This window comes from Bufo gargarizans, unplaced genomic scaffold, assembly GCF_014858855.1.
Source record: "Bufo gargarizans isolate SCDJY-AF-19 unplaced genomic scaffold, ASM1485885v1 fragScaff_scaffold_250_pilon, whole genome shotgun sequence".
In the NCBI taxonomy this organism is placed as follows: Eukaryota; Metazoa; Chordata; class Amphibia; order Anura; family Bufonidae; genus Bufo; species Bufo gargarizans.
The window spans coordinates 171494-196448 of NW_025334077.1; the positions used below are offsets into that span (position 1 = coordinate 171494).

Below are 24955 nucleotides of genomic sequence, written 5' to 3' on the forward strand. Positions count from 1 at the left end.
TCTGTTGTGTCAGGCACCATTGCTCATCCTTCATCTGTTGTGTCGGGCACCATTGCTCATCCCTCCCCTGTTGTGTCGGCACCATTGCTCTCCCCCCTCCTCTGTTGTGTTGGGCACCATTGCTCATCCCTCCTCCGTTGTGTCGGGCACCATTGCTCATCCCTCCTCCGTTGTGTCGGGCACCATTGCTCATCCCTCCTCTGTTGTGTCGGGCACCATTGCTCATCCCTCCTCTGTTGTGTCGGGCACCATAGCCCATCCCTGCTCTGTTGTGTCGGGCAACATTGCTCTTCCTTCCTCAAAAGTGTCGGGGCACCATTGCTCTTCCCTCCTCTGTTGTGTCGGGCTCCATTGCTCTTTCCTCCTCTGTTGTGCTGGGCAACATTGCTTATGCCTCCTCTGTTGTGTCAGGCACCATTGTTCTCCCCTCCTCTGTTGTGTCGGCAACCATTGCTCTTTCCTCCTCTGTTGTGTCAGTCATCATTGCTATTCTCTCCTCTGTTGTGTTGGGTACCCTTGCTCTCCTCAGTTGTGTTGGCCACCCTTTCTCTCCCCTGTTGTGTCGGGCACCATTACTCTTCCCTCCTATGTTGTGTCGGGCACCATTACTCTTCCCTCCTATGTTGTGTCGGGCACCATTACTCTTCCCTCCTATGTTGTGTCGGGCACCATTACTCTTTCCTCCCCTGTTGTGCGGGGCACCATTGCTATTCCCTCCTCTGTTGTGTCGGGCTCCATTGCTCTTTCCTCCTCTGTTGTGCTGGGCAACATTGCTTATGCCTCCTCTGTTGTGTCAGGCACCATTGTTCTCCCCTCCTCTGTTGTGTCGGCAACCATTGCTCTTTCCTCCCCTGTTGTGCGGGGCAACATTGCTATTCCCTCCTCTGTTGTGTTGGGCACTGTTGTTCTCTTCCTCAGTATGGAGACTTTCCTCCTCGGTGCTGATGACATTGCTCTTCTTCCCTCGGGTGCATAGTTGGAAGTCTCATTGTTTGCCATGTCACCTCTGATCTTATGTCAGGAAAGACGTGTCTTACATTTTGGATCATATTATACGGTTTCCCACAAGACAAGCAGCGATGGAGATATTAGGGCTTCTTTACCTGAGCTCCACGTTCTTCTCAGTTTATAGAGGAGGATCATGGAATATGCTCCGTTTTCTTAGTCTTGGCCTTTCCTCCTCGGACGCTATGTTATATCTGGAAGTTTTAACCTCCGAGTCGTCCTCTTGAATAAAGATCCCTTGCACATAAGAGAAGTGAACGACCCAAATGACTATCTCCCTGCTTTCCTCAGACTCTAAGGAACCACTCCTTACATGGCTCCAGCTCAACAGCATCTGTGTCAGTCTTTACTGTGGTTCTCGTATTCAGTATAAAAACCAGGAAGCTTAATATAACGTTATAGTCAGATCTCCGATGCAGGGAATTGTGGGGAAAAAATAAATAAAAACTGTGACTAGCAGGAGAGGTCCTTGATTAAGTCCTGTATCTGTGGCTGGGATGCTTGGGGGTCCTGGGGTGTCATTAATCCCAGTATACATGCAGTAATCGTATTGTATAGAAAGCCAGGGCAATGTGAAAAGCACAAGAAGGAGCAGGGACACAACTTGATAAGAATGGTTTTATTTCGGCACATGACACCTGAGCCTGTCTTTATGCTGGTCCCTGCACTGCCCCCTACAGGCGTTAGGAGGGAAGTACAATGATTGCATGCTTTACATCCTGCAATGCTTGTAATACAATTCCACCTTTACACTAAATTTTATTCACACCAGACATTACCTTAGTCACCATAGAAAGCAGAAGACATCCTCACACATTATACATAGTAGTCACTGAGTGTCAGCTCTGCAGCCCACCCATGGTTCCATGTCAGTAGTAATACAATCAGTGCTCCTACGTCCTCAGTAGGCTGTGCAAAATGGAGCGGGCCCAAGGCCACAACACACAGGATAATACAGCAGGTGATCCAACACAATGACTCCAATACTGGGGTTGTGGCAGCAAGTCTGCAGCTCCTCAAAACTGTGGGACCACAACGCCCAGGCTTGTCTACCCTCAGGCCGTCCAGTCTTAGGGTACTTTCACACTAGCGTTATTCTTTTCTGGTATTGAAATTCGGTAAAGGGTCTCAATTCCGGGAAAAAACGCATCAGTTTTGTCCTAATGCATTCTGAATGGAAAGCAATCCGTTCAGTATGCATCAGGATGCCTTCCGTTCCGTCCCTTGTACGGTATTTGACCTGACAAAATACTGCAGCTTGCTGCGGGATTTTTTCCGGCCAAAATCCCAGAACAATACCGCATTTCCATAGAGCTGTATTAATGCCGGATCCGGTACCAAGTGTTCCGGAAATTGCCGTATCGACGGATCTGGTTTTCCGGTCTGCGCATGCGCCGAGATATAGGAGGAGCTACTTTCGCTTTTGATCTTTGAACAAATTTAAATACCGGATCCGTTATTCCGGATGTGGGAAAAAAAACTGATCTGGGGGAAAAAAAAGCTATCCGTTTGTATACGGCTTATGCCGGATTCTAACAACGCTACTATGAAAGTACCCCTATGTAAAAATACTTTGTGTTTCAATTCAGTTTGCTAAATATTTGAATGTAAACAATGAATGTCGCCATTCACTGCCAGCAAGTAGAGGATAAAAAACCCATCCTGTCTGACTCCACCTGTCGCCAAACACTGATACATTCTAACAGCTCCACCAGCAGTGGCAGCAGAAGGGGGTTCACAGCCTCTGAATGTAAACAAGACTGTACTCTCTGACAGCAAGCATAGATCTTGAAAATGGCAAGGCATCTAAAAAACAAGTCTACTAAAATCTCCAGGAGTTTTCATCCCATAATGACTGGTCTGGCCCTTTCATTTGCTGGTTTTGATATGTACTCCTAGAATCCTAAAATACGACTGTGCAGGAAAATCTGCCGTAACCAAGAGCCACCGTCCAGACAAACCAGCAACAGCTGACTGGTGGCACTGGTTACAGCCACTCGCTGCCTCCTGCACCATAACGAATACAGACCTCCTCAGCTCTGACAGCTTACGCAGCATTGTATCCAACAGGACTGCCACTTGGATTTTGTGCCAGGAGACCACCATCATTCATACCGCTAATATACACAGCTATTTACAAATGGTAGAAAAACTGTTTTCAGTGCTTCGTCCAGCGGGGATATTGCAAAAAGACTCCACACAACCTCCACCTCGATGTTCTCGCCATTATCCATCTGGTACCTGTCAAGTTTTTCCACTCTACTGAATAAATTAATGTAATGCAATCTCTGTAGCAGGCCAGCTGTGTCAGGAAGGTCTGGAACTACAAGTCCCAGCATGGCACAAATGTGGGACTTGTAGTTCGAGAACTGCAGAGGGAAGGCAGTAGTCATGACGCCGCTCCCCACATTTAAGGCACAAGTGGAATCTTCGATGATGGGTCAGTACCGTTTCTTAAAGTCCACCTGAGAGATTTCTTCTGTTCCATGTAATTTCTATTATTGATATAAAAGTTTCCATGACACAAGTGCGCAGAGACGACGACAATGCAGGTTTCAATGTATGACCTCTGCGGGAATTTTTAACACAAAGAGCCCTCCGAATATTCAAGGGGTTATTGGCACCAGATGGAAACACTTGGATCATGTCTATGGTTATTTCTTGATCAGAGTTCCTAACTTCCCCAGCAGTTTGCCCACTTTTTTATCCTTCGAGTCATCCTCGATTTCCTCCGCTTGGTTAGGTTCTTCCTTTTTGCAGAACACTTCAAACCTACTATAGACTCGTTTTTCCTTCCGGATACTCTCCATCCGCTTTAGCAGGTTATCTCTGTCCTCTGGAGAAGTCTGAGAAGGTCGCGAGAATCGACTTAAGAAGCTTCCAGTCCTGGTGATAGAAGTTGAGTCCGGACTGCTGGTGACTTCTACTTTGGTCTCTGTTGAGTTGGAAATGGCAGTGCTCACCTCTGAATCACTGGTGGTTAAAGCCTGGGACTGCTTGGCCATCTCCGCCCTATTTTTTTGACTATTGGCGGATATTTGCTCTAAGATCACCTTGGTGTCATCACGCAGGTTACTACTGAAGATTACATTTGAGGTTGAAGCAGACAACCTGGACTGAGATGTAGATGTGTGTTTGGGTGGAGAAGTAGATGCTAGTTTAGTGGTCTTGTCCTCAGTCTCAAACACCGGTGTTGGCTCAGAGATCTCAGTTTTAGACAGACGTCTTAAGGCATTATTCTGTTTCTCTACTTTAGCAGCATCTGAAACTGCCTCCTCTTCTGCCTTCTTCTCTTTTTGTGATTGAAGAAATTGCTTGAGCCTCATGGACCCTCTTCGGATGAACTCCATTGGTGTCGGCTCTGTTTTTGACAGTTCTTCTTCTGATTTGGTTAAGGTGGTGGTGGTGGATGGAGAAGTGATGGCAGGAATGGGGTTTTGGGACATACTTTCTAGAGCATTGCCAAACAGAAGACCAGAGTTTGGTTTGCTTGGTGGCTTTGGCACTTCAACCTCTGGAAGTTTTGGTTCATCTGTAATTTCAGTGATAATGGGCCCACTCTCTTTCGGCTCAAGAAGGGAAGCCGTGCTGCTGTTTATTGTTTTGATACTTGAGACCCTTTGTTCAACCTTGGTAATGGAGCTTGTCGGTCTATCTTTGCTGAAAAGGTCCTGGAACTGAGAGGTGACTGAAGACCGATACTGTGACTCAAAGAGTGTTCGACTAAATGAATCTTTGTCCAGAAGTTTGGATTCCAGGGATTTGTAAGCCACAGTTTCAGTAGTGTTTTTTTTCTGTCCATCCTCTTTCTCCTCCTGGATGACTTTAGAGGCCGCTTTGGCTTGCACTATGGAGGTCACTTCGTTGTCTTTGCTGCCACTTCTGTACTTCTCCAGAATCTCAGCTACTTTGGAGGATGTCTTTATGACCTCATTGTCTTTGACCACCTCACTTGTACTCTGCTCCTTTTGAATAACTTGCACAGCTTCGGTTGTAGAACCATGCTGCTCCAGTTTAGAGTTGCTAAATATAAGGGAGGACCTTAAGCGGGAACTTCTTTGAAGCAAGGGGTTAGTCCGTGACCGGAAGGAATCATGTCGTGATAGGAAGGAATCTTCTTTCTCCTTGTCTAACAAGGATATCTCTTTGCTTGTGTCTACTTGCGGAGGGGTCTCACTAACAGCTAATATGGGTTTATACGGTGGGATGGGATCAATAGAATACCTTGACAATGTCTCACTTGTAGTTACTGGTTTTTCTATAGGAACAGAAGCTTCCTCAAAAGGTTCTGAATCTAAAGCCATCATCATTCCTTCCTCTTCCTGGTCTGGCTGAATTCCACTCAAGTACGAGGAGATGCGCCAGCTCCGTAGACCTTGCTTGTTTTCTTGAATTTTTTTGTCTGCATCTTGATCTTGAAAAAACTGCTTTTGCTCGGTGCTCTGTTTTTGTGTGGGCGACATTTGACACATGAACTTCTGACGACTTTGTGATCTTTGGCCAAATCTTTCTTCGCTCCCCAGAACTACCTGGTCTGAGCCATGTTTAACCTCTCGAGATGAGTTGGAGGGGTTGTAGCCCAGCCTTGTGTGTGGCCCCTCAATAGCATAATTACCTTCTCCCTGCAATGTTTTATAATGAGGAAACCTGGAATCCATGTCATCGGTGTCTTGCAAACCCTGACGGTTGCCTCGAATCTTCTCGAAGAGTCCTTGTGTCCGCCCTGTACGATCCATTTGTAGAAACTGACTTTTCTGGAACTGACTTGACTGGAAGCGGTACTCATTATTGTCAGTGTTCATATACATTTGCCTGGCGTATTGTTTAGAAGCTGTGTAGTTCTCGAAGGTGCCTTCTGCAAAGCTGTGCCTCTTAAAGGCATCAACATCCAAGTGTTTGTTTTGCATGAAGGACATCTGCATTTTATCCATTTGCGTTTGCATCTGCATGTGTTCTGGAACCTTTGGCCCATGGAATCTCATGGCAGTAGGGTCTACTGTCTGTCTCATCATGTCATCTCTGCGGAATGCCTGCATGTAATGGCGGTCCAGATCTACACCAAAGGAGTTGAAAGAGTTCTGGGAGCTGTCATCTCTAGGGTACATGAAGTGAAGCTTTCGTTCAAAGAAAGGGCGTTGGCCGGCAAACGGGACCATCCCCATGTAGGGTTTTTCCATCTTCAAAGCATTCTCAGGGGGGATAAGTGGTTCAGACTGGGCAAACAGAATCCGGAATTCTTCATCAAAGCTCGAAACCAGTTCTCCCTGGAAGATGTGCGCTATGCTGCGGTGGATCTTCTCAAATGACCACATAAAGCTGTAAAGAGAAAAGAACATGGCTTTAGCCTCATCAAAAACACACAAAAAAACATTCAAAAATTACAGCAAACTCCATCACATCAAAACATGTTCCATTGTTACTACTGTATGACTACCCCCAATGGCTGCTGTTACTGTGGCCTTAAGGATTATCACTCCATCATTGTTATATTCTCAGTATATGATTTTACAATGATACCCAAGTGCTCTGTGTGTCAGTCTCCACCTCAGTTGTAGCATGCCTTTTTATAAGAAGCTCAGGATGAATGGAGCTATGGGATTCTAAAACTCTAGGGCCCACCGTTTTTGTCAGAAATATGCAAACTACAGTCTTCTCTTCAAACTTGCTGTAATACAGCTGTCGTTATATCAACCAGGCAAATAACGTGTATCTCACCTGTATGTACCACTGAGCACCACTGTACAGTCCACTAGCATGAACTTCTCCAGAAGGTTACCCTTGAACGTGGTGCCTGTCCTGCAGAAATACGTGGGGCCAGAGACGGTCCGCACCCTCAGGAACTGTGAAGGAAGAAGAGTCACATGAATATAATGTGCAATATCACAAGGATCTATGTTTCATGTTCAGACGACTGAATCCAATGGTCCGGTATAGATAAGGGGCAAGTAGCAAGAACTTTTCATGACTAGAAATGCCAATATTACTCAAACTATCCCACACTGAAATGGATAAAAAATAAATGATTTCCAAGTCTCTACTTTTGGTAGCTACAATTCAGAAGAAGAAATGATTGATGATTGTTTATGGTGTAGTGGACTGCAGAGGCAATGGGACAGGTGGCATGTGAGACACAAGCTCCCCAGGCGTGGCCGCTCTGTACTGTCATAAATACAGGGAGTCACCCCAGGGTGGGGGAGAGATATTTACAGGTAAATGGAGGGACAGAAGAAATGTCATTAGTCTGAGGCACGAGGTTTACAGTGAGAGGACAAGTCTACAAAATGTTCTGACTCAAACCAGAAGTCCTGTCCACCATCCTGCAGCAAGACGAGGGGGACATGAGGATTCGAATAGCCATATAAACAATGAGTGCCACCACTCGTTGCCATAAAGAAGTTAAAACAATAAACTTGTTTCCATCAAGTTAAACTCCAAGTACAAACACATCCATTGAGGCCCCTGCCGCGTTTTGAACCCTGAGCATGACCTTAGTTTTAGGGTTGATACCAATAGCTGCCCTGTTTAAACTGGACAACGATCGGCTCATTCGGCCGATCATCCACCCATGTAAAAGGGCCCCCAGATATACTCTGACTGAGAGCTCAGCATGATGGAATAAACGGTGTTGGTTTTCATTTCTTATTCTTGAACAGGATCGGCGGACGTTGTTTATAAGGCTATTCGAGCGCTCCCCGACCCTCTGGTGCTCCTCGCTGCACCGGATTTAGGAATAGGATTACAGGGAGCGGAATGATCTTTTTCTCTTGATTTTGATATGGCTCATGCAGCCGGGTGGCACAGGTAATGAGGCGATGCATGTGATGACTTTGTGTAGCCTTACCCCATAGGGAAGCGCTGAGGTTGTGTCACCACAACATTAACCCCTGGTGTCACAGTTGTTGCAGGTCACACTCCTCCCTATGGGCTGTCACATGACCAATGACACCTACACTACAAAGTCGTACCCTTGCATGCTCGCTCACAATCATTCACACGGCGGTTTTATTTGTCTTATTTATATAAACTTTTGGAAAAACATGAGTCCGCCAAGTATAATCTCCAGTAACGTCCCCTGCAGTGAACGCAGTAGAAGAACCGCTCCTCCGACCCGAGGGGATAACACTCCAAGGAGCCAAACCCACATAGCAATGGAAACACATTACAGGAGGAAAAAACTAAATGGAGGAAGGAAGAAAAGAAAGAGGGAAGGGAAGGAGGAAAGGGGGAGAAAATAAAGGAAGGAAAAGGGAATGAAGAAAGGAAGACGGAATTAAGGTAAAGAGGGAAGAAAGAAAACATGAATGGGAGGGAAGAAAAGAGGGAGGAAGAAGGGGAAGGAGGGGAATTTAGCATGACACAGATATTCAAAGAGCAAAGAAGAGAATCCGTGTGTCAGGCCCTGCATTCGGAGTAGCAGAACAGTTTTGGCCGGAGTGTCCATTTATTTGTAGACGAGACTGGAGCATTAATGCTCTGCGTTCAAGGGTCTGAACTCGTTGCAGAATCTAGAGTTCCCAGAGAGTATTTTATGTACAGGATTTACAGTTCACATATCCACGCCATACACGTCAGATATGGATGACCTTTGTACCCCAGCTGAGCGAGATCTCTTAGTCAGCAGCTGCCGTACCAGCTGCCGTACCGCCTGCCCCTCCCTGTGGCCCCTGCCAGTGTTTACCAATGGTGGAGAGGAAACTGTCATCCCACTCGGACAGTAATTACCAGCGGCTGCACATTGATAAACACGATACCAAGATCCTCTACAGCAGGCATGCTCAACCTGCGGCCCTCCAGCTGTTGCAAAACTACAACTCCCAGCTTGCCTGAACAGCCTACAGCTATCAGCCTACAGTAGGGCATTGTGGGAGTGGTAGTTTTACAACAGCTGGAGGGCCGCAGGTTGAGCATGCCTGCTCTACAGCAAGACCAACATCACATAACATGAAGCTCCTGGACCCCAGGGCAAAATCTGTACCAGTGCCCCTACCTGTCATGTGCCATTTGTAATCATGGTGAATTCTTATATGGCAGAGGTATCTTTGGAACCTCTCAGTCACCAAGGCTCGAGTGCAACCGCTGCCTCGGCATCTCCTATTGCTATGTCTCTTCCTTCAACTGAGAAGCTAGCCGAGGGGTTTTCTTTAGTGTTCTCACCTCTACAAAGTTCAGGTTGACCCTACACTTAGACGCCATGTCAAGAAAGTGCTGACAGTTCATCTCATCCAGGATGATGTAGACTGGAACACGTCGGGCAGCAGCATCTAGGAGATCTGAGAGGATGTCTACATCGGTGAAGAAGTCCATGACAATCCCAATGACCTGAAATACAGAAAGGATACAATGTAACAACAGAAACAAAATGTACAAATAAATATATGACTGCAGCGATTCTGGGATAATCGCACATCAGGAGTGGACAGAGGAGCGCCAAAGGGGAGTGGACAGAGGAGCGCCAAAGGGGAGTGGACAGAGGAGCGCCAAAAAGGAGTGGACAGAGGAGCGCCAAAGGGGAGTGGACAGAGGAGCGCCAAAGGGGAGTGGACAGAGGAGCGCCAAAGGGGAGTGGACAGAGGAGCGCCAAAGGGGAGTGGACAGAGGAGCGCCAAAGGGGAGTGGACAGAGGAGCGCCAAAGGGGAGTGGACAGAGGCGCGCCAAAGGGGAGTGGACAGAGGCGCGCCAAAGGGGAGTGGACAGAGGAGCGCCAAAGGGGAGTGGACAGAGGAGCGCCAAAGGGGAGTGGACAGAGGAGCGCCAAAAAGGAGTGGACAGAGGAGCGCCAAAGGAGAGTGGACAGAGGAGCGCCAAAGGAGAGTGGACAGAGGAGCGCCAAAGGAGAGTGGACAGAGGAGCGCCAAAGGAGAGTGGACAGAGGAGCGCCAAAGGAGAGTGGACAGAGGAGCGCCAAAGGAGAGTGGACAGAGGAGCGCCAAAGGAGAGTGGACAGAGGAGCGCCAAAGGAGAGTGGACAGAACAGCGCCAAAGGGGAGTGGACAGAAGGAGCCCGGAGAAGCCCGGACAGAGGAGCCCGGAGAAGCACGGACAGAGGAGCCCGGAGAAGCACGGACAGAGGAGCCCGGAGAAGCACGGACAGAGGAGCCCGGAGAAGCACGGACAGAGGAGCCCGGAGAAGCACGGACAGAGGAGCCCGGAGAAGCACGGACAGAGGAGCCCGGAGAAGCACGGACAGAGGAGCCCGGAGAAGCACGGACAGAGGAGCCCGGAGAAGCACGGACAGAGGAGCCCGGAGAAGAGTGGGCAGAAGGGCTTGGAGAAGAGTGGACAGAGGAGCCAGGAGAGGATGTCTGGATGGTGGGGCAGAGGATGTCTGCAAAGGAACATAGGGGTCTGAAGGGGATACAGGGGTCTGGGGGGACAGAGGTATCTGGAGATGTGACAGAGAAGTCTGTCTGATAGTGGCTTGTCTTACTCTTCCCATTTAAATAAACAGACTGAGCTGAGTGTCCATGTTTGTCCTGTGACATCATCACGTAGCTACACACAGCAACATGACATTATTTTGACAGAATATGCAATCTGGGAACACTGGGTTCCTGAAAGTATATGGAATTATGGACGCAGGAAGCTACAATAAAAAAGACATCAGAAATAACATCCAACACAAGGATACAAAGTGCTGCTAGACACCGACGATAACACAGACCCCACCAAATACCAAGAAAATTTTGTAAACACCACCAGAATGGTACTATACACATGTATTCTACCACTAGACACCAGGGACACAGGTATTCTACCACTAGACACCAGGGACACAGGTATTCTACCACTAGACTCCGGAGACAGAGGTATTCTACCACTAGACTCCGGAGACAGAGGTATTCTACCACTAGACTCCGGAGACAGAGGTATTCTACCACTAGACTCCGGAGACAGAGGTATTCTACCACTAGACTCCGGAGACAGAGGTATTCTACCACTAGACTCCGGAGACAGAGGTATTCTACCACTAGACTCCGGAGACAGAGGTATTCTACCACTAGACTCCGGAGACAGAGGTATTCTACCAGTAGACTCCGAGACAGAGGTATTCTACCAGTAGACTCCGGAGACAGAGGTATTCTACCAGTAGACTCCGGAGACAGAGGTATTCTACCAGTAGACTCCGGAGACAGAGGTATTCTACCATAGACTCCGGAGACAGAGGTATTCTACCAGTAGACTCCGGAGACAGAGGTATTCTACCAGTAGACTCCGGAGACAGAGGTATTCTACCAGTAGACTCCGAGACAGAGGTATTCTACCAGTAGACTCCGGAGACAGAGGTATTCTACCAGTAGACTCCGGAGACAGAGGTATTCTACCAGTAGACTCCGGAGACAGAGGTATTCTACCAGTAGACTCCGGAGACAGAGGTATTCTACCAGTAGACTCCGGAGACAGAGGTATTCTACCAGTAGACTCCGGAGACAGAGGTATTCTACCAGTAGACTCCGGAGACAGAGGTATTCTACCAGTAGACTCCGGAGACAGAGGTATTCTACCAGTAGACTCCGGAGACAGAGGTATTCTACCAGTAGACTCCGGAGACAGAGGTATTCTACCAGTAGACTCCGGAGACAGAGGTATTCTACCAGTAGACCTCCGGAGACAGAGGTATTCTACCAGTAGACTCCGAGACAGAGGTATTCTACCAGTAGACTCCGGAGACAGAGGTATTCATACCAGTAGACTCCGGAGACAGAGGTATTCTACCAGTAGACTCCGGAGGACAGAGGTATTCTACCATAGACTCCGGAGACAGAGGTATTCTACCAGTAGACTCCGGAGACAGAGGTATTCTACCAGTAGACTCCGGAGACAGAGGTATTCTACCAGTAGACTCCGGAGACAGAGGTATTCTACCAGTAGACTCCGGAGACAGAGGTATTCTACCAGTAGACTCCGGAGACAGAGGTATTCTACCAGTAGACTCCGGAGACAGAGGTATTCTACCAGTAGACTCCGGAGACAGAGGTATTCTACCAGTAGACTCCGGAGACAGAGGTATTCTACAGTAGACTCCGGAGACAGAGGTATTCTACCAGTAGACTCCGGAGACAGAGGTATTCTACCAGTAGACTCCGGAGACAGAGGTATTCTACCAGTAGACTCCGGAGACAGAGGTATTCTACCAGTAGACTCCGGAGACAGAGGTATTCTACCAGTATACTCCGGAGACAGAGGTATTCTACCAGTAGACTCCGGAGACAGAGGTATTCTACCAGTAGACTCCGGAGACAGAGGTATTCTACCAGTAGACTCCGGAGACAGAGGTATTCTACCAGTAGACTCCGGAGACAGAGGTAGGTATCTACCAGTAGACTCCGGAGACAGAGGTATTCTACCAGTAGACTCCGGAGACAGATGTATTCTACCAGTAGACTCCGGAGGACAGAGGTATTCTCCAGTAGACTCCGGAGACAGAGGTATTCTACCAGTAGACTCCGGAGACAGAGGTATTCTACCAGTAGACCTCCGGAGACAGAGGTAGTCTACAGTAGACTCCGGAGACAGAGGGTATTCTACCAGTAGAGCTCCGGAGACAGAGGTAGTGCTACTCAGTAGACTCCGGAGACAGAGGTATTCTACAAGTAGACTCCGAGACAGAGGTATTCTAACCAGTAGACTCCGGAGACAGAGGTATTATACCAGTAGACTCCGGAGACAGAGGTTTCGACCAGTAGACTCCGGAGACAGAGGTATTCTACACAGTAGACTCCGGGAGAAACAGAGGTATTCTAAACAGTAGACTCCGGAGACAGAGTGTATTCTACCATTAGACTCCGGAGACAGAGGTATTCTACCAGTAGACTCCGGAGACAGAGGTATTCTACCAGCTAAACGACCTCCGGAGAACAGAGGTATTCTAACCAAGTAGACTCCGGAGACAGAGGTATTCCTACCAGTAGACTCCGGAGACAGAGTGTATTCTACCATTAGACTCCGGAGACAGAGGTATTCTACCAGTAGACTCCGGAGACAGAGGTATTCTACCAGTAGGACTCCGGAGACAGAGGTATTCTACCAGTAGACTCCGGAGACAGAGGTATTCTACCAGTAGACTCCGGAGACAGAGGTATTCTACCAGTAGACTCCGGAGACAGAGGTATTCTACCAGTAGACTCCGGAGACAGAGGTATTCTACCAGTAGACTCCGGAGACAGAGGTATTCTACCAGTAGACTCCGGAGACAGAGGTATTCTACCATAGACTCCGGAGACAGAGGGATTCTACCAGTAGACTCCGGAGACAGAGGTATTCTACCAGTAGACTCCGGAGACAGAGGTATTCTACCAGTAGACTCCGAGACAGAGGTATTCTACCAGTAGACTCCGGAGACAGGAGGTATTCTACCAGTAGACCCGAGACAGAGGTATTCTACCAGTAGACTCCGGAGACAGAGGTATTCTACCAGTAGACTCCGGAGACAGAGGTATTCTACCAGTAGACTCCGGAGACAGAGGTATTCTACCAGTAGACTCCGGAGACAGAGGTATTCTACCAGTAGACTCCGGAGACAGAGGTATTCTACCAGTAGACTCCGGACGACAAGTGTATTCTACCAGTAGACTCCGGAGACAGAGGTATTCTACCAGTAGACTCCGGAGACAGAGGTATTCTACCAGTAGAACTCCGGAGACAGAGGGTATTCTACCAGTAGACTCCGGAGACAGAGGTAATTCTACCAGTAGACTCCGGAGACAGAGGTATTCTACCAGTAGACTCCGGAGACAGAGGTATTCTACCAGTTTCGACTCCGGAGACAGAGGTATTCTACCAGTAGACTCCGGAGACAGAGGTATTCTACCAGTAGACTCCGAGACAGAGGTATTCTACCAGTAGACTCCGGAGACAGAGGTATTCTACCAGTAGACTCCGGAGACAGAGGTATTCTACCAGTAGACCTCCGGAGACAGAGGTATTCTACCAGTAGACTCCGGAGACAGAGGTATTCTACCAGTAGACTCCGGAGACAGAGGTATTCTACCAGTAGAACTCCGGAGACAGAGGATTCTACCAGTAGACTCCGGAGACAGAGGTATTCTACCAGTAGACTCCGGAGACAGAGGTATTCTACCAGTAGACTCCGGAGACAGAGGTATTCTACCAGTAGACTCCGGAGACAGAGGTATTCTACCAGTAGACTCCGGAGACAGAGGTATTCTACCAGTAGACTCCGGAGACAGAGGTATTCTACCAGTAGACTCCGGAGACAGAGGTATTCTACCAGTAGACTCCGGAGACAGAGGTATTCTACCAGTAGACTCCGGAGACAGAGGTATTCTACCAGTAGACTCCGGAGACAGAGGTATTCTACCAGTAGACTCCGGAGGACAGAGGTATTCTACCAGTAGACTCCGGAGACAGAGGTATTCTACCAGTAGACTCCGGAGACAGAGGTATTCTACCAGTAGACTCCGAGACAGAGGTATTCTACCAGTAGACTCCGGAGACAGAGGTATTCTACCAGTAGACTCCGGAGACAGAGGTATTCTACCAGTAGACTCCGGAGACAGAGGTATTCTACCAGTAGACGCCGGAGACAGAGGTATTCTACCAGTAGACTCCGGAGACAGAGGTATTCTACCAGTAGACTCCGGAGACAGAGGTATTCTACCAGTAGACTCCGGAGACAGAGGTATTCTACCAGTAGACTCCGGAGACAGAGGTATTCTACCAGTAGACTCCGGAGACAGAGGTATTCTACCAGTAGACTCCGGAGACAGAGGTATTCTACCAGTAGACTCCGGAGACAGAGGTATTCTACCAGTAGACTCCGGAGACAGAGGTATTCTACCAGTAGACTCCGGAGACAGAGGTATTCTACCATAGACTCCGGAGACAGAGGTATTCTACCAGTAGACTCCGGAGACAGAGGTATTCTACCAGTAGACTCCGGAGACAGAGGTATTCTACCAGTAGACTCCGGAGACAGAGGTATTCTACCAGTAGACTCCGGAGACAGAGGTATTCTACCAGTAGACTCCGGAGACAGAGGTATTCTACCAGTAGACTCCGGAGACAGAGGTATTCTACCAGTAGACTCCGGAGACAGAGGTATTCTACCAGTAGACTCCGGAGACAGAGGTATTCTACCAGTAGACTCCGGAGACAGAGGTATTCTACAGTAGACTCCGAGACAGAGGTATTCTACCAGTAGACTCCGGAGTACAAGATCCGGGACCAGGTATTCTACCAGTAGACTCCGGAGACAGAGGTATTCTACCAGTAGACTCCGGAGACAGAGGTATCTACCAGTAGATCGAGACAGAGGTATTACCATAGACTCCGGAGACAGAGGTATTCTACCAGTAGACTCCGGAGACAGGGTATTCTACCAGTAGACTCGGAGACAGAGGTATTCTACCAGTAGACTCCGGAGACAGAGGTATTCTACCAGTAGACTCCGGAGACAGAGGTATTCTACCAGTAGACTCCGGAGACAGAGGTATTCTACCAGTAGACTCCGGAGACAGAGGTATTCTACCAGTAGACTCCGGAGACAGAGGTATTCTACCAGTAGACTCCGGAGACAGAGGTATTCTACCAGTAGACTCCGGAGACAGAGGTATTCTACCAGTAGACTCCGGAGACAGAGGTATTCTACCAGTAGACTCGGAGACAGAGGTATTCTACCAGTAGACTCCGGAGACAGAGGTATTCTACCAGTAGACTCCGGAGACAGAGGTATTCTACCAGTAGACTCCGGAGACAGAGGTATTCTACCAGTAGACTCCGGAGACAGAGGTATTCTACCAGTAGACTCCGGAGACAGAGGTATTCTACCAGTAGACTCCGGAGACAGAGGTATTCTACCAGTAGACTCCGGAGACAGAGGTATTCTACCAGTAGACTCCGGAGACAGAGGTATTTCTACCAGTAGACTCCGGAGACAGAGGTATTCTACCAGTAGACTCCGGAGACAGAGGTATTCTACCAGTAGACTCCGGAGACAGAGGTATTCTACCAGTAGACTCCGGAGACAGAGGTATTCTACCAGTAGACTCCGGAGACAGAGGTATTCTACCAGTAGACTCCGGAGACAGAGGTATTCTACCAGTAGACTCCGGAGACAGAGGTATTCTACCAGTACTACTCCGGAGACAGAGGTATTCTACCAGTAGACTCCGGAGACAGAGGTATTCTACCAGTAGACTCCGGAGACAGAGGTATTCTACCAGTAGACTCCGGAGACAGAGGTATTCTACCAGTAGACTCCGGAGACAGAGGTATTCTACCAGTAGACTCCGGAGACAGAGGTATTCTACCAGTAGACCTCGGAGACAGAGGTATTCTACCAGTAGACTCCGGAGACAGAGGTATTCTACCAGTAGACTCCGGAGACAGAGGTATTCTACCAGTAGACTCCGGAGACAGAGGTATTCTACCAGTAGACTCCGGAGACAGAGGTATTCTACCAGTAGACTCCGGAGACAGAGGTATTCTACCAGTAGACTCCGGAGACAGAGGTATTCTACCAGTAGACTCCGGAGACAGAGGTATTCTACCAGTAGACTCCGGAGACAGAGGTATTCTACCAGTAGACTCCGGAGACAGAGGTATTCTACCAGTAGACTCCGGAGACAGAGGTATTCTACCAGTAGACTCCGGAGACAGAGGTATTCTACCAGTAGACTCCGGAGACAGAGGTATTCTACCAGTAGACTCCGGAGACAGAGGTATTCTACCAGTAGACTCCGGAGACAGAGGTATTCTACCAGTAGACTCCGGAGACAGAGGTATTCTACCAGTAGACTCCGGAGACAGAGGTATTCTACCAGTAGACTCCGGAGACAGAGGTATTCTACCAGTAGACTCCGGAGACAGAGGTATTCTACCAGTAGACTCCGGAGACAGAGGTATTCTACCAGTAGACTCCGAGACAGAGGTATTCTACCAGTAGACTCCGGAGGACAGAGGTATTCTACCAGTAGACTCCGGAGACAGAGGTATTCTACCAGTAGGACTCCGGAGACAGAGGTATTCTACCAGTAGACTCCGGAGACAGAGGTATTCTACAGTAGGACTCCGGAAGGCAGAGGTAATATACCAGATGACTCCGGAGACAGAGGTATTCTACCAGTAGACTCCGGAGACAGAGGTATTCTACCAGTAGACTCCGGAGACAGAGTATTCTACCAGTAGACTCCGGAGACAGAGGTATTCTACCAGTAGACTCCGGAGACAGAGGTATTCTACCAGTAGACTCCGGAGACAGAGGTATTCTACCAGTAGACTCCGGAGACAGAGGTATTCTACCGTAACTCGGAGACAGAGGTATCTACCAGTAGACTCCGGAGACAGAGGTATTCTACCAGTAGACTCCGGAGACAGAGGTATTCTACCAGTAGACTCCGGAGACAGAGGTATTCTACCAGTAACTCGGAGACAGAGGTATTCTACCAGTAGACTCCGGAGACAGAGGTATTCTACCAGTAGACTCCGGAGACAGAGGTATTCTACCAGTAGACTCCGGAGACGAGGTATTCTACCATAGACTCCGAGACAGAGGTATTCTACCAGTAGACTCCGGAGGACAGAGGTATTCTACCAGTAGACTCCGAGACAGAGGTATTCTACCAGTAGACTCCGGAGACAGAGGTATTCTACCAGTAGACTCCGGAGACAGAGGTATTCTACCAGTAGACTCCGGAGACAGAGGTATTCTACCAGTAGACTCCGGAGACAGAGGTATTCTACGCAGTAGACTCCGGAGACAGAGGTATTCTACCAGTAGACTCGGAGACAGAGGTATTCTACCATAGACTCCGGAGACAGAGGTATTCTACCAGTAGACTCCGGAGACAGAGGTATTCTACCAGTAGACTCCGGAGACAGAGGTATTCTACCAGTAGACTCCGGAGACAGAGGTATTCTACCAGTAGACTCCGGAGACAGAAGGTATTCTACCAGTAGACTCCGGAGACAGAGGTATTCTACCAGTAGACTCCGGAGACAGAGGTATTCTACCAGTAGACTCCGGAGACAGAGGTATTCTACCAGTAGACTCCGGAGACAGAGGTATTCTACCAGTAGACTCCGAGACAGAGGTATTCTACCAGTAGACTCCGGAGACAGAGGTATTCTACCAGTAGACTCCGGAGACAGAGGTATTCTACCAGTAGACTCCCGAGACAGAGGTATTCTACCAGTAGACTCCGGAGACAGAGGTATTCTACCAGTAGACTCCGGAGACAGAGGTATTCTACCAGTAGACTCCGGAGACAGAGGTATTCTACCAGTAGACTCCGGAGACAGAGGTATTCTACCAGTAGACTCCGGAGACAGAGGTATTCTACCAGCAGACTCCGGAGACAGAGGTATTATACCAGCAGATTCCAGAGACAGAGGTATTATACCAGCAGATTCCAGAGACAGAGGTATTATACCAGCAGATTCCAGAGACAGAGGTATTATACCAGTAGACACCAAGGACACCGGTATTATACCAGTAGACACCAGGGGCACAGGTATTATACCAGTAGACACCAGGGGCACAGGTATTATACCAGTAGACACCAGGGGCACAGGTATTATACCAGTAGACACCAGGGGCACAGGTATTATACCAGTAGACACCAGGGGCACAGGTATTATACCAGTAGACACCAGGGGCACAGGTATTATACCAGTAGACACCAGGGGCACAGGTATTATACCAGTAGACACCAGGGGCACAGGTATTATACCAGTAGACACCAGGGGCACAGGTATTATACCAGTAGACACCAGGGGCACAGGTATTATACCAGTAGACACCAGGGGCACGGGTATTATACCAGTAGACACCAGGGGCACGGGTATTATACCAGTAGACACCAGGGGCACGGGTATTATACCAGTAGACACCAGGGGCACGGGTATTATACCAGTAGACACCAGGGGCACAGGTATTATACCAGTAGACTCCGGAGACAGAGGTATTATACCACTAGACACCAGGGACAGAGGTATTATACCAGTAGACTCCGGAGACAGCGGTATTATACCACTAGACACCAGGGACAGAGGTATTATACCACTAGACACCAGGGACACAGGTATTATACCACTAGACACCAGGGACAGAGGTGTTATACCAGTAGACACCAGGGGCACAGGTATTATACCAGTAGACACCAGGGGCACAGGTATTATACCAGTAGACACCAGGGGCACAGGTATTATACCAGTAGACTCCGGAGACAGAGGTATTATACCAGTAGACACCAGGGACACAGGTATTATACCACTAGACACCAGGGGCACAGGTATTATACCAGTAGACACCAGGGGCACAGGTATTATACCAGTAGACACCAGGGGCACAGGTATTATACCAGTAGACACCAGGGCACAGGTATTATACCAGTAGACTCCGGAGACAGAGGTATTATACCAGTAGACACCAGGGACACAGGTATTATACCACTAGACACCAGGGGCACAGGTATTATACCAGTAGACACCAGGGGCACAGGTATTATACCAGTAGACACCAGGGGCACAGGTATTATACCAGTAGACTCCGGAGACAGAGGTATTATACCACTAGACACCAGGGACACAGGTATTATACCAGTAGACGCTGGAGACAGAGGTATTATACCACTAGACACCAGGGACAGAGGTATTATACCACTAGACACCAGGGACAGAGGTATTATACCACTAGACTCCGGAGACAGAGGTATTATACCACTAGACACCAGGGACAGAGGTATTATACCAGTATACACCAGGGACAGAGGTGTAATACCAGTAGACTCCGGAGACAGAGGTATTATACCACTAGATACCAGGGACAGAGGTATTATACCAGTATACACCAGGGACAGAGGTGTAATACCAGTAGACTCCGGAGACAGAGGTATTATACCACTAGACACCAGGGACAGAGGTATTATACCAGTATACACCAGGGACAGAGGTGTAATACCAGTAGACTCCGGAGACAGAGGTATTATACCACTAGATACCAGGGACAGAGGTATTATACCAGTATACACCAGGGACAGAGGTGTAATACCAGTAGACTCCGGAGACAGAGGTATTATACCACTAGACACCAGGGACAGAGGTATTATACCAGTATACACCAGGGACAGAGGTGTAATACCAGTAGACTCCGGAGACAGAGGTGTAATACCAGTAGACTCCGGAGACAGAGGTATTCTACCAGTAGACACCAGGGGCACAGGTATTATACCAGTAGACTCCGGAGACAGAGGTATTATACCATAAGATAAAAATGTTATCCCTTCAATCATCAGAAATGTTAACATTAACCCACAGGGCACCAGAGGTAATATAAAGCATTACTGAACACACTAAAGAGCAGGGGCATGGCGGTACATGGTATAGTACATCACGGAGATGGTATATAGGACTATACGGTCTCTCACCTGTTGTGCTGACCGGATCATCCTTCGCACTTCTTCCTTAATACTAGGACTCTCCGGAGGGGGTGGATGGATCAGCGTCGTCACCTCTGTCCCCTGAAAGCCAAAGACAGTGGGCCACCCGAGGTCCAGCTCTGGGGCGGCCGTGTCCGAGTGCATGGGCCAGTAGGTCCCTGACGAGCCATCATCCTCCTCTTGTCCACTATAAACAAGGTCCGGGTATAGACTTTCCTGGGTGGGCTCTGGGGGTCTTTGCAAGTGTTTTGAGATGTGGTCAATTTCAGAATGTGACAAGAAGTCTGGCGCCCCCTCCTCAGCGAGGAAGCGCTCATATGCCTCCGGCCCCTCCTCCGCTAGGACATCGATAGCAATGCGGTAATACTCCTTGTAGTGCGGGGGCAGGTAATTGGGGTCCAGAGGGTTGTCCCCCTGTGAGGAGCTCTGGGACCGACGTGCCATGGGTCTACACCAGAGGGAGGGGAGAGAACAGACCTAGAAAGGAGCAAAGAAGACCATTACAATGTGGAACCATTACTGGGGCCCCCGCCCTCCATGACTGGTCTGTGCACGGGGAACTCCCAATTGGTTAGAAGGCTCTGCTAATTCTTAGAAAGGTTTCCCACCCTCGGAGCCGCACAGATGCTAAGAGCCTAGAAAAGGCAAGGCATTCTGGGTAACAGGTTTGCTGCCATGTTGGATAAGATGTTGGCTGTCTAGTAATTTATTATGTACATGCTGGGTAATATAGGCCGGCTGGGTGCTGGAGTGAGGCACGCTGGGTGCAGAGGCAGGGTGCTGGAGTGAGGCGTGCTGGGTGCAGAGGCAGGGTGCTGGAGTGAGGCGTGCTGGAGTGAGGCAGGGTGCTGGAGTGAGGCATGCTGGAGTGAGGCGTGCTGGGTGCTGAGGCAGGGTGCTGGAGTGAGGCGTGCTGGAGTGAGGCAGGGTGCTGGAGTGAGGCACGCTGGGTGCAGAGGCAGGGTGCTGGAGTGAGGCGTGCTGGGTGCAGAGGCAGGGTGCTGGAGTGAGGCGTGCTGGAGTGAGGCAGGGTGCTGGAGTGAGGCATGCTGGAGTGAGGCGTGCTGAGGCAGGGTGCTGGAGTGAGGTGTGCTGGAGTGAGGCAGGGTGCTGGAGTGAGTTACGCTGGGTGCTGAGGCAGGGTGCTGGAGTGAGGCATACTGGGTGCTGAGGCAGGGTGCTGGAGTGAGGCATACTGGGTGCCGAGGCAGGGTGCTGGAGTGAGGCAGGGTGCTGGAGTGAGGCATGCTGGAGTGAGGCGTGCTGGGTGCTGAGGCAGGGTGCTGGAGTGAGGCGTGCTGGAGTGAGGCAGGGTGCTGGAGTGAGGCACGCTGGGTGCTGAGGCAGGGTGCTAGAGTGAGGCGTGCTGGAGTGAGGCAGGGTGCTGGAGTGAGGCACGCTGGGTGCTGAGGCAGGGTGCTGGAGTGAGGCACGCTGGGTGCTGAGGCAGGGTGCTGGAGTGAGGCACGCTGGGTGCTGAGGCAGGGTGCTGGAGTGAGGCACGCTGGGTGCTGGAGTGAGGCACGCTGGGTGCTGAGGCAGGGTGCTGGAGTGAGTCACGCTGGGTGCTGAGGCAGGGTGCTGGAGTGAGTCACTCTGGGTGCTGGAGTGAGGCACGCTGGGTGCAGAGGCAGGGTGCTGGAGTGAGGCATACTGGGTGCTGAGGCAGGGTGCTGGAGTGAGGCATACTGGGTGCTGAGGCAGGGTGCTGGAGTGAGGCATGCTGGGTGCTGAGACAGGGTTCTGGAGTGAGGCACGCTGGGTGCTGAGACAGGGTTCTGGAGTGAGGCACGCTGGGTGCTGAGGCAGGGTGCTGGAGTGAGGCACACTGGGTGCTGAGGCAGGGTTCTGGAGTGAGGCACACTGGGTGCTGAGGCAGGGTGCTGAAGTGAGGCACGCTGGGTGCTGAGGCAGAGTGCTGAAGTGAGGCACGCTGGGTGCTGAGGCAGGGTGCTGGAGTGAGGCACACTGGGCGCTGAAGTGAGGCACGCTGGGTGCTGAGGCAGAGTGCTGGACTGACGCACGCTGGGTGCTGAGGCAGGGTGCTGGAGTGAGGCACACTGGGTGCAGAGGCAGGGTGCTGGAGTGAGGCACGCTGGGTGCAGAGGCAGGGTGCTGGAGTGAGGCACACTGGGTGCAGAGGCAGGGTGCTGGAGTGAGGCACACTGGGTGCAGAGGCAGGGTGCTAGAGTGAGGCACGCTGGGTGCTGGAGTGAGGCACGCTGGGTGCTGGAGTGAGGCACGCTGGGTGCTGGAGTGAGGCACGCTGGGTGCAGAGACAGGGTGCTGGAGTGAGGCACACTGGGTGCGGAGGCAGGGTGCTAGAGTGAGGCACGCTGGGTGCTGGAGTGAGGCACGCTGGGTGCAGAGGCAGGGTGCTGGAGTGAGGCACGCTGGGTGCAGAGGCAGGGTGCTGGAGTGAGGCACGCTGGGTGCAGGAGTGAGGCACACTGGGTGCAGAGGCAGGGTGCTAGAGTGAGGCACGCTGGGTGCTGGAGTGAGGCACGCTGGGTACAGAGGCAGGGTGCTGGAGTGAGGCACGCTGGGTGCAGAGGCAGGGTGCTGGAGTGAGGCACGCTGGGTGCTGGAGTGAGGCGTGCTGGAGTGAGGCAGGGTGCTGGAGTGAGGCACGCTGGGTGCTGGAGTGAGGCACGCTGGGTGCTGGAGTGAGGCACGCTGGGTACAGAGGCAGGGTGCTGGAGTGAGGCACGCTGGGTGCAGAGGCAGGGTGCTGGAGTGAGGCACGCTGGGTGCTGGAGTGAGGCGTGCTGGAGTGAGGCAGGGTGCTGGAGTGAGGCACGCTGGGTGCTGGAGTGAGGCACGCTGGGTGCTGGAGTGAGGCACGCTGGGTGCAGAGGCAGGGTGCTGGAGTGAGGCACGCTGGGTGCTGGAGTGAGGCACGCTGGGTGCTGGAGTGAGGCACGCTGGGTGCTGGAGTGAGGCACGCTGGGTGCAGAGGCAGGGTGCTGGAGTGAGGCACGCTGGGTGCTGGAGTGAGGCACGCTGGGTGCTGGAGTGAGGCACGCTGGGTGCTGGAGTGAGGCACGCTGGGTGCTGGAGTGAGGCACGCTGGGTGCTGGAGTGAGGCACGCTGGGTGCTGGAGTGAGGCACGCTGGGTGCTGGAGTGAGGCACGCTGGGTGTGGAGGCCTCGTTGAGCCGCTCTGGGTGTGACCAGGATTTACAATGAGAACATTTATGAATGGAATCTGAGGATTTGCGGTTCCATGACACAGACCTTGTATAAATAACGGACGCGGCTCCACCCGCGACATGGACAGAAGGCCCAGGTGCTCGGAACCAGCACTACTACCCTCATCATATCCACTATAACCAGTAACTACAGACGTCTGTGCTGGTGGCAGTTCAGAACGCCCTGGGGCACACGAGGGCCCAAGATTGAGAAGAACCATGTGCATCGCCTACAGCCGGGGAGCCGCCCCGCGCCATCGCTATGACAGGAATGTCCGGCAGCCGCGACATCCAGGTGCTCCGGGCTGACGGGAGGACACACTGTGCGTATTACATTCAGAAAATTCGCAGTGCGATGCCGCACCGGCGATGCCCCTGTACATTGAGAAGAAACTGCCCTGCCGGATGCGTCACAGTAGCCGATGTCACGCGGCGCGACCACGCTCACAGTCATCTTCGTGTAGTGCGACCAAAGTCGCCATGACAGTAATTGTATCCTGGAAACGTTACAATCTGGAGGCTGAAACAATGTTGCAGATTTCCTAATGTTACTGACGCATCACATGACATCAGGAGGCGGAGCTGGGAGTGTCAGGGGGCCGTCCCACCAAGACTCGCTAATGAAGGAGGGGCCGACTGCAGCCTGTTAATGGCAGCACGCGCATTTTGACTGCATCGGTCGTACATTAGACGCCACCACAGAGGGGGCCACGCCTGGAGGAGGCTAGAAGGACCCTTAAAGGGGCTGTCCAGCTTTCTTGCTGCAGGGACGGCGCCCCCCGTCCACAGGTGGTGTCTGGTACTGCAGCTGAATCCCTTTGTAGTGAATAGGGCTGAACTGCAGTACCAGACACAACCCATGGACAGCTGTGGCGCCGTTTCAGGAAGAAAACCGCCATCTCTCTAACCCTGGACAAGCATTTGTTCGATGGGTTCAGTGATTATAAAGGGGAAGAGAACCACCACAACTCCCATCGTGGAACACGATCCAGTCTGCCTGGGGCTGGGAGAGGCCGCGGGGTTAATGAACCATGGATTGTATGTGGACGAGACTGGGCGGAGAGACCGCTCCAATGGTAAAGATGGCGGCTGCAGGGCGACCATTCACTCGGGGGAGGGGGGGCATGTTGTGTCACTCGACCCCCCCCCCATGTCACCGGCCACATAATGCCGTCACTCACCGCGGAATGACAGGAATGGCGCCAAATGTCAGGAGACGGTAAAGCCACATTTTTGAAGATGAAGCAGAAAACATATTTGTTGAATGTACGGCCCTTAACCCCTTCCCCTCCCCCGTCCTGCAGCCGCCATGTAGACGCTGCAGTCACGGGGGCAGGAAAGCTGGGTGCTGCATCCAGTGG

General features: G+C 50.8%; 1 protein-coding gene across 1 annotated transcript; it reads right to left on the minus strand.

Moving 5' to 3' along the window:
* Nucleotides 1–1609: 1609 nt before the first annotated feature.
* FAM83H (family with sequence similarity 83 member H) lies at nt 1610–23938 on the minus strand. Its single transcript, XM_044272934.1, has 5 exons — nt 23641–23938; nt 20392–20880; nt 9160–9324; nt 6721–6845; nt 1610–6321 (listed from the first exon to the last, which is right to left on the minus strand). The coding sequence occupies exons 1-5, from the start codon at nt 23722–23724 to the stop codon at nt 3660–3662; spliced, it is 3525 nt and encodes a 1174-aa protein (XP_044128869.1). The 5' UTR covers nt 23725–23938; the 3' UTR covers nt 1610–3659.
* Between the last annotated feature and the right edge of the window lie 1017 nt (nt 23939–24955).

Bases quoted from the DNA above. Each gene is read 5' to 3' on its own strand.
- FAM83H (XM_044272934.1), bottom strand. From the start codon at position 23,724: ATGATGAGGGTAGTAGTGCTGGTTCCGAGCACCTGGGCCTTCTGTCCA. The intron at 20,881-23,640 runs GTCTGTGTCATG...GCTCCTTTCTAG, and splicing joins GCGTCCGTTATTTATACAAG to GTCTGTTCTCTCCCCTCCCT. The intron at 9,325-20,391 runs GTGAGAGACCGT...TCTGTATTTCAG, and splicing joins TGATCCGGTCAGCACAACAG to GTCATTGGGATTGTCATGGA.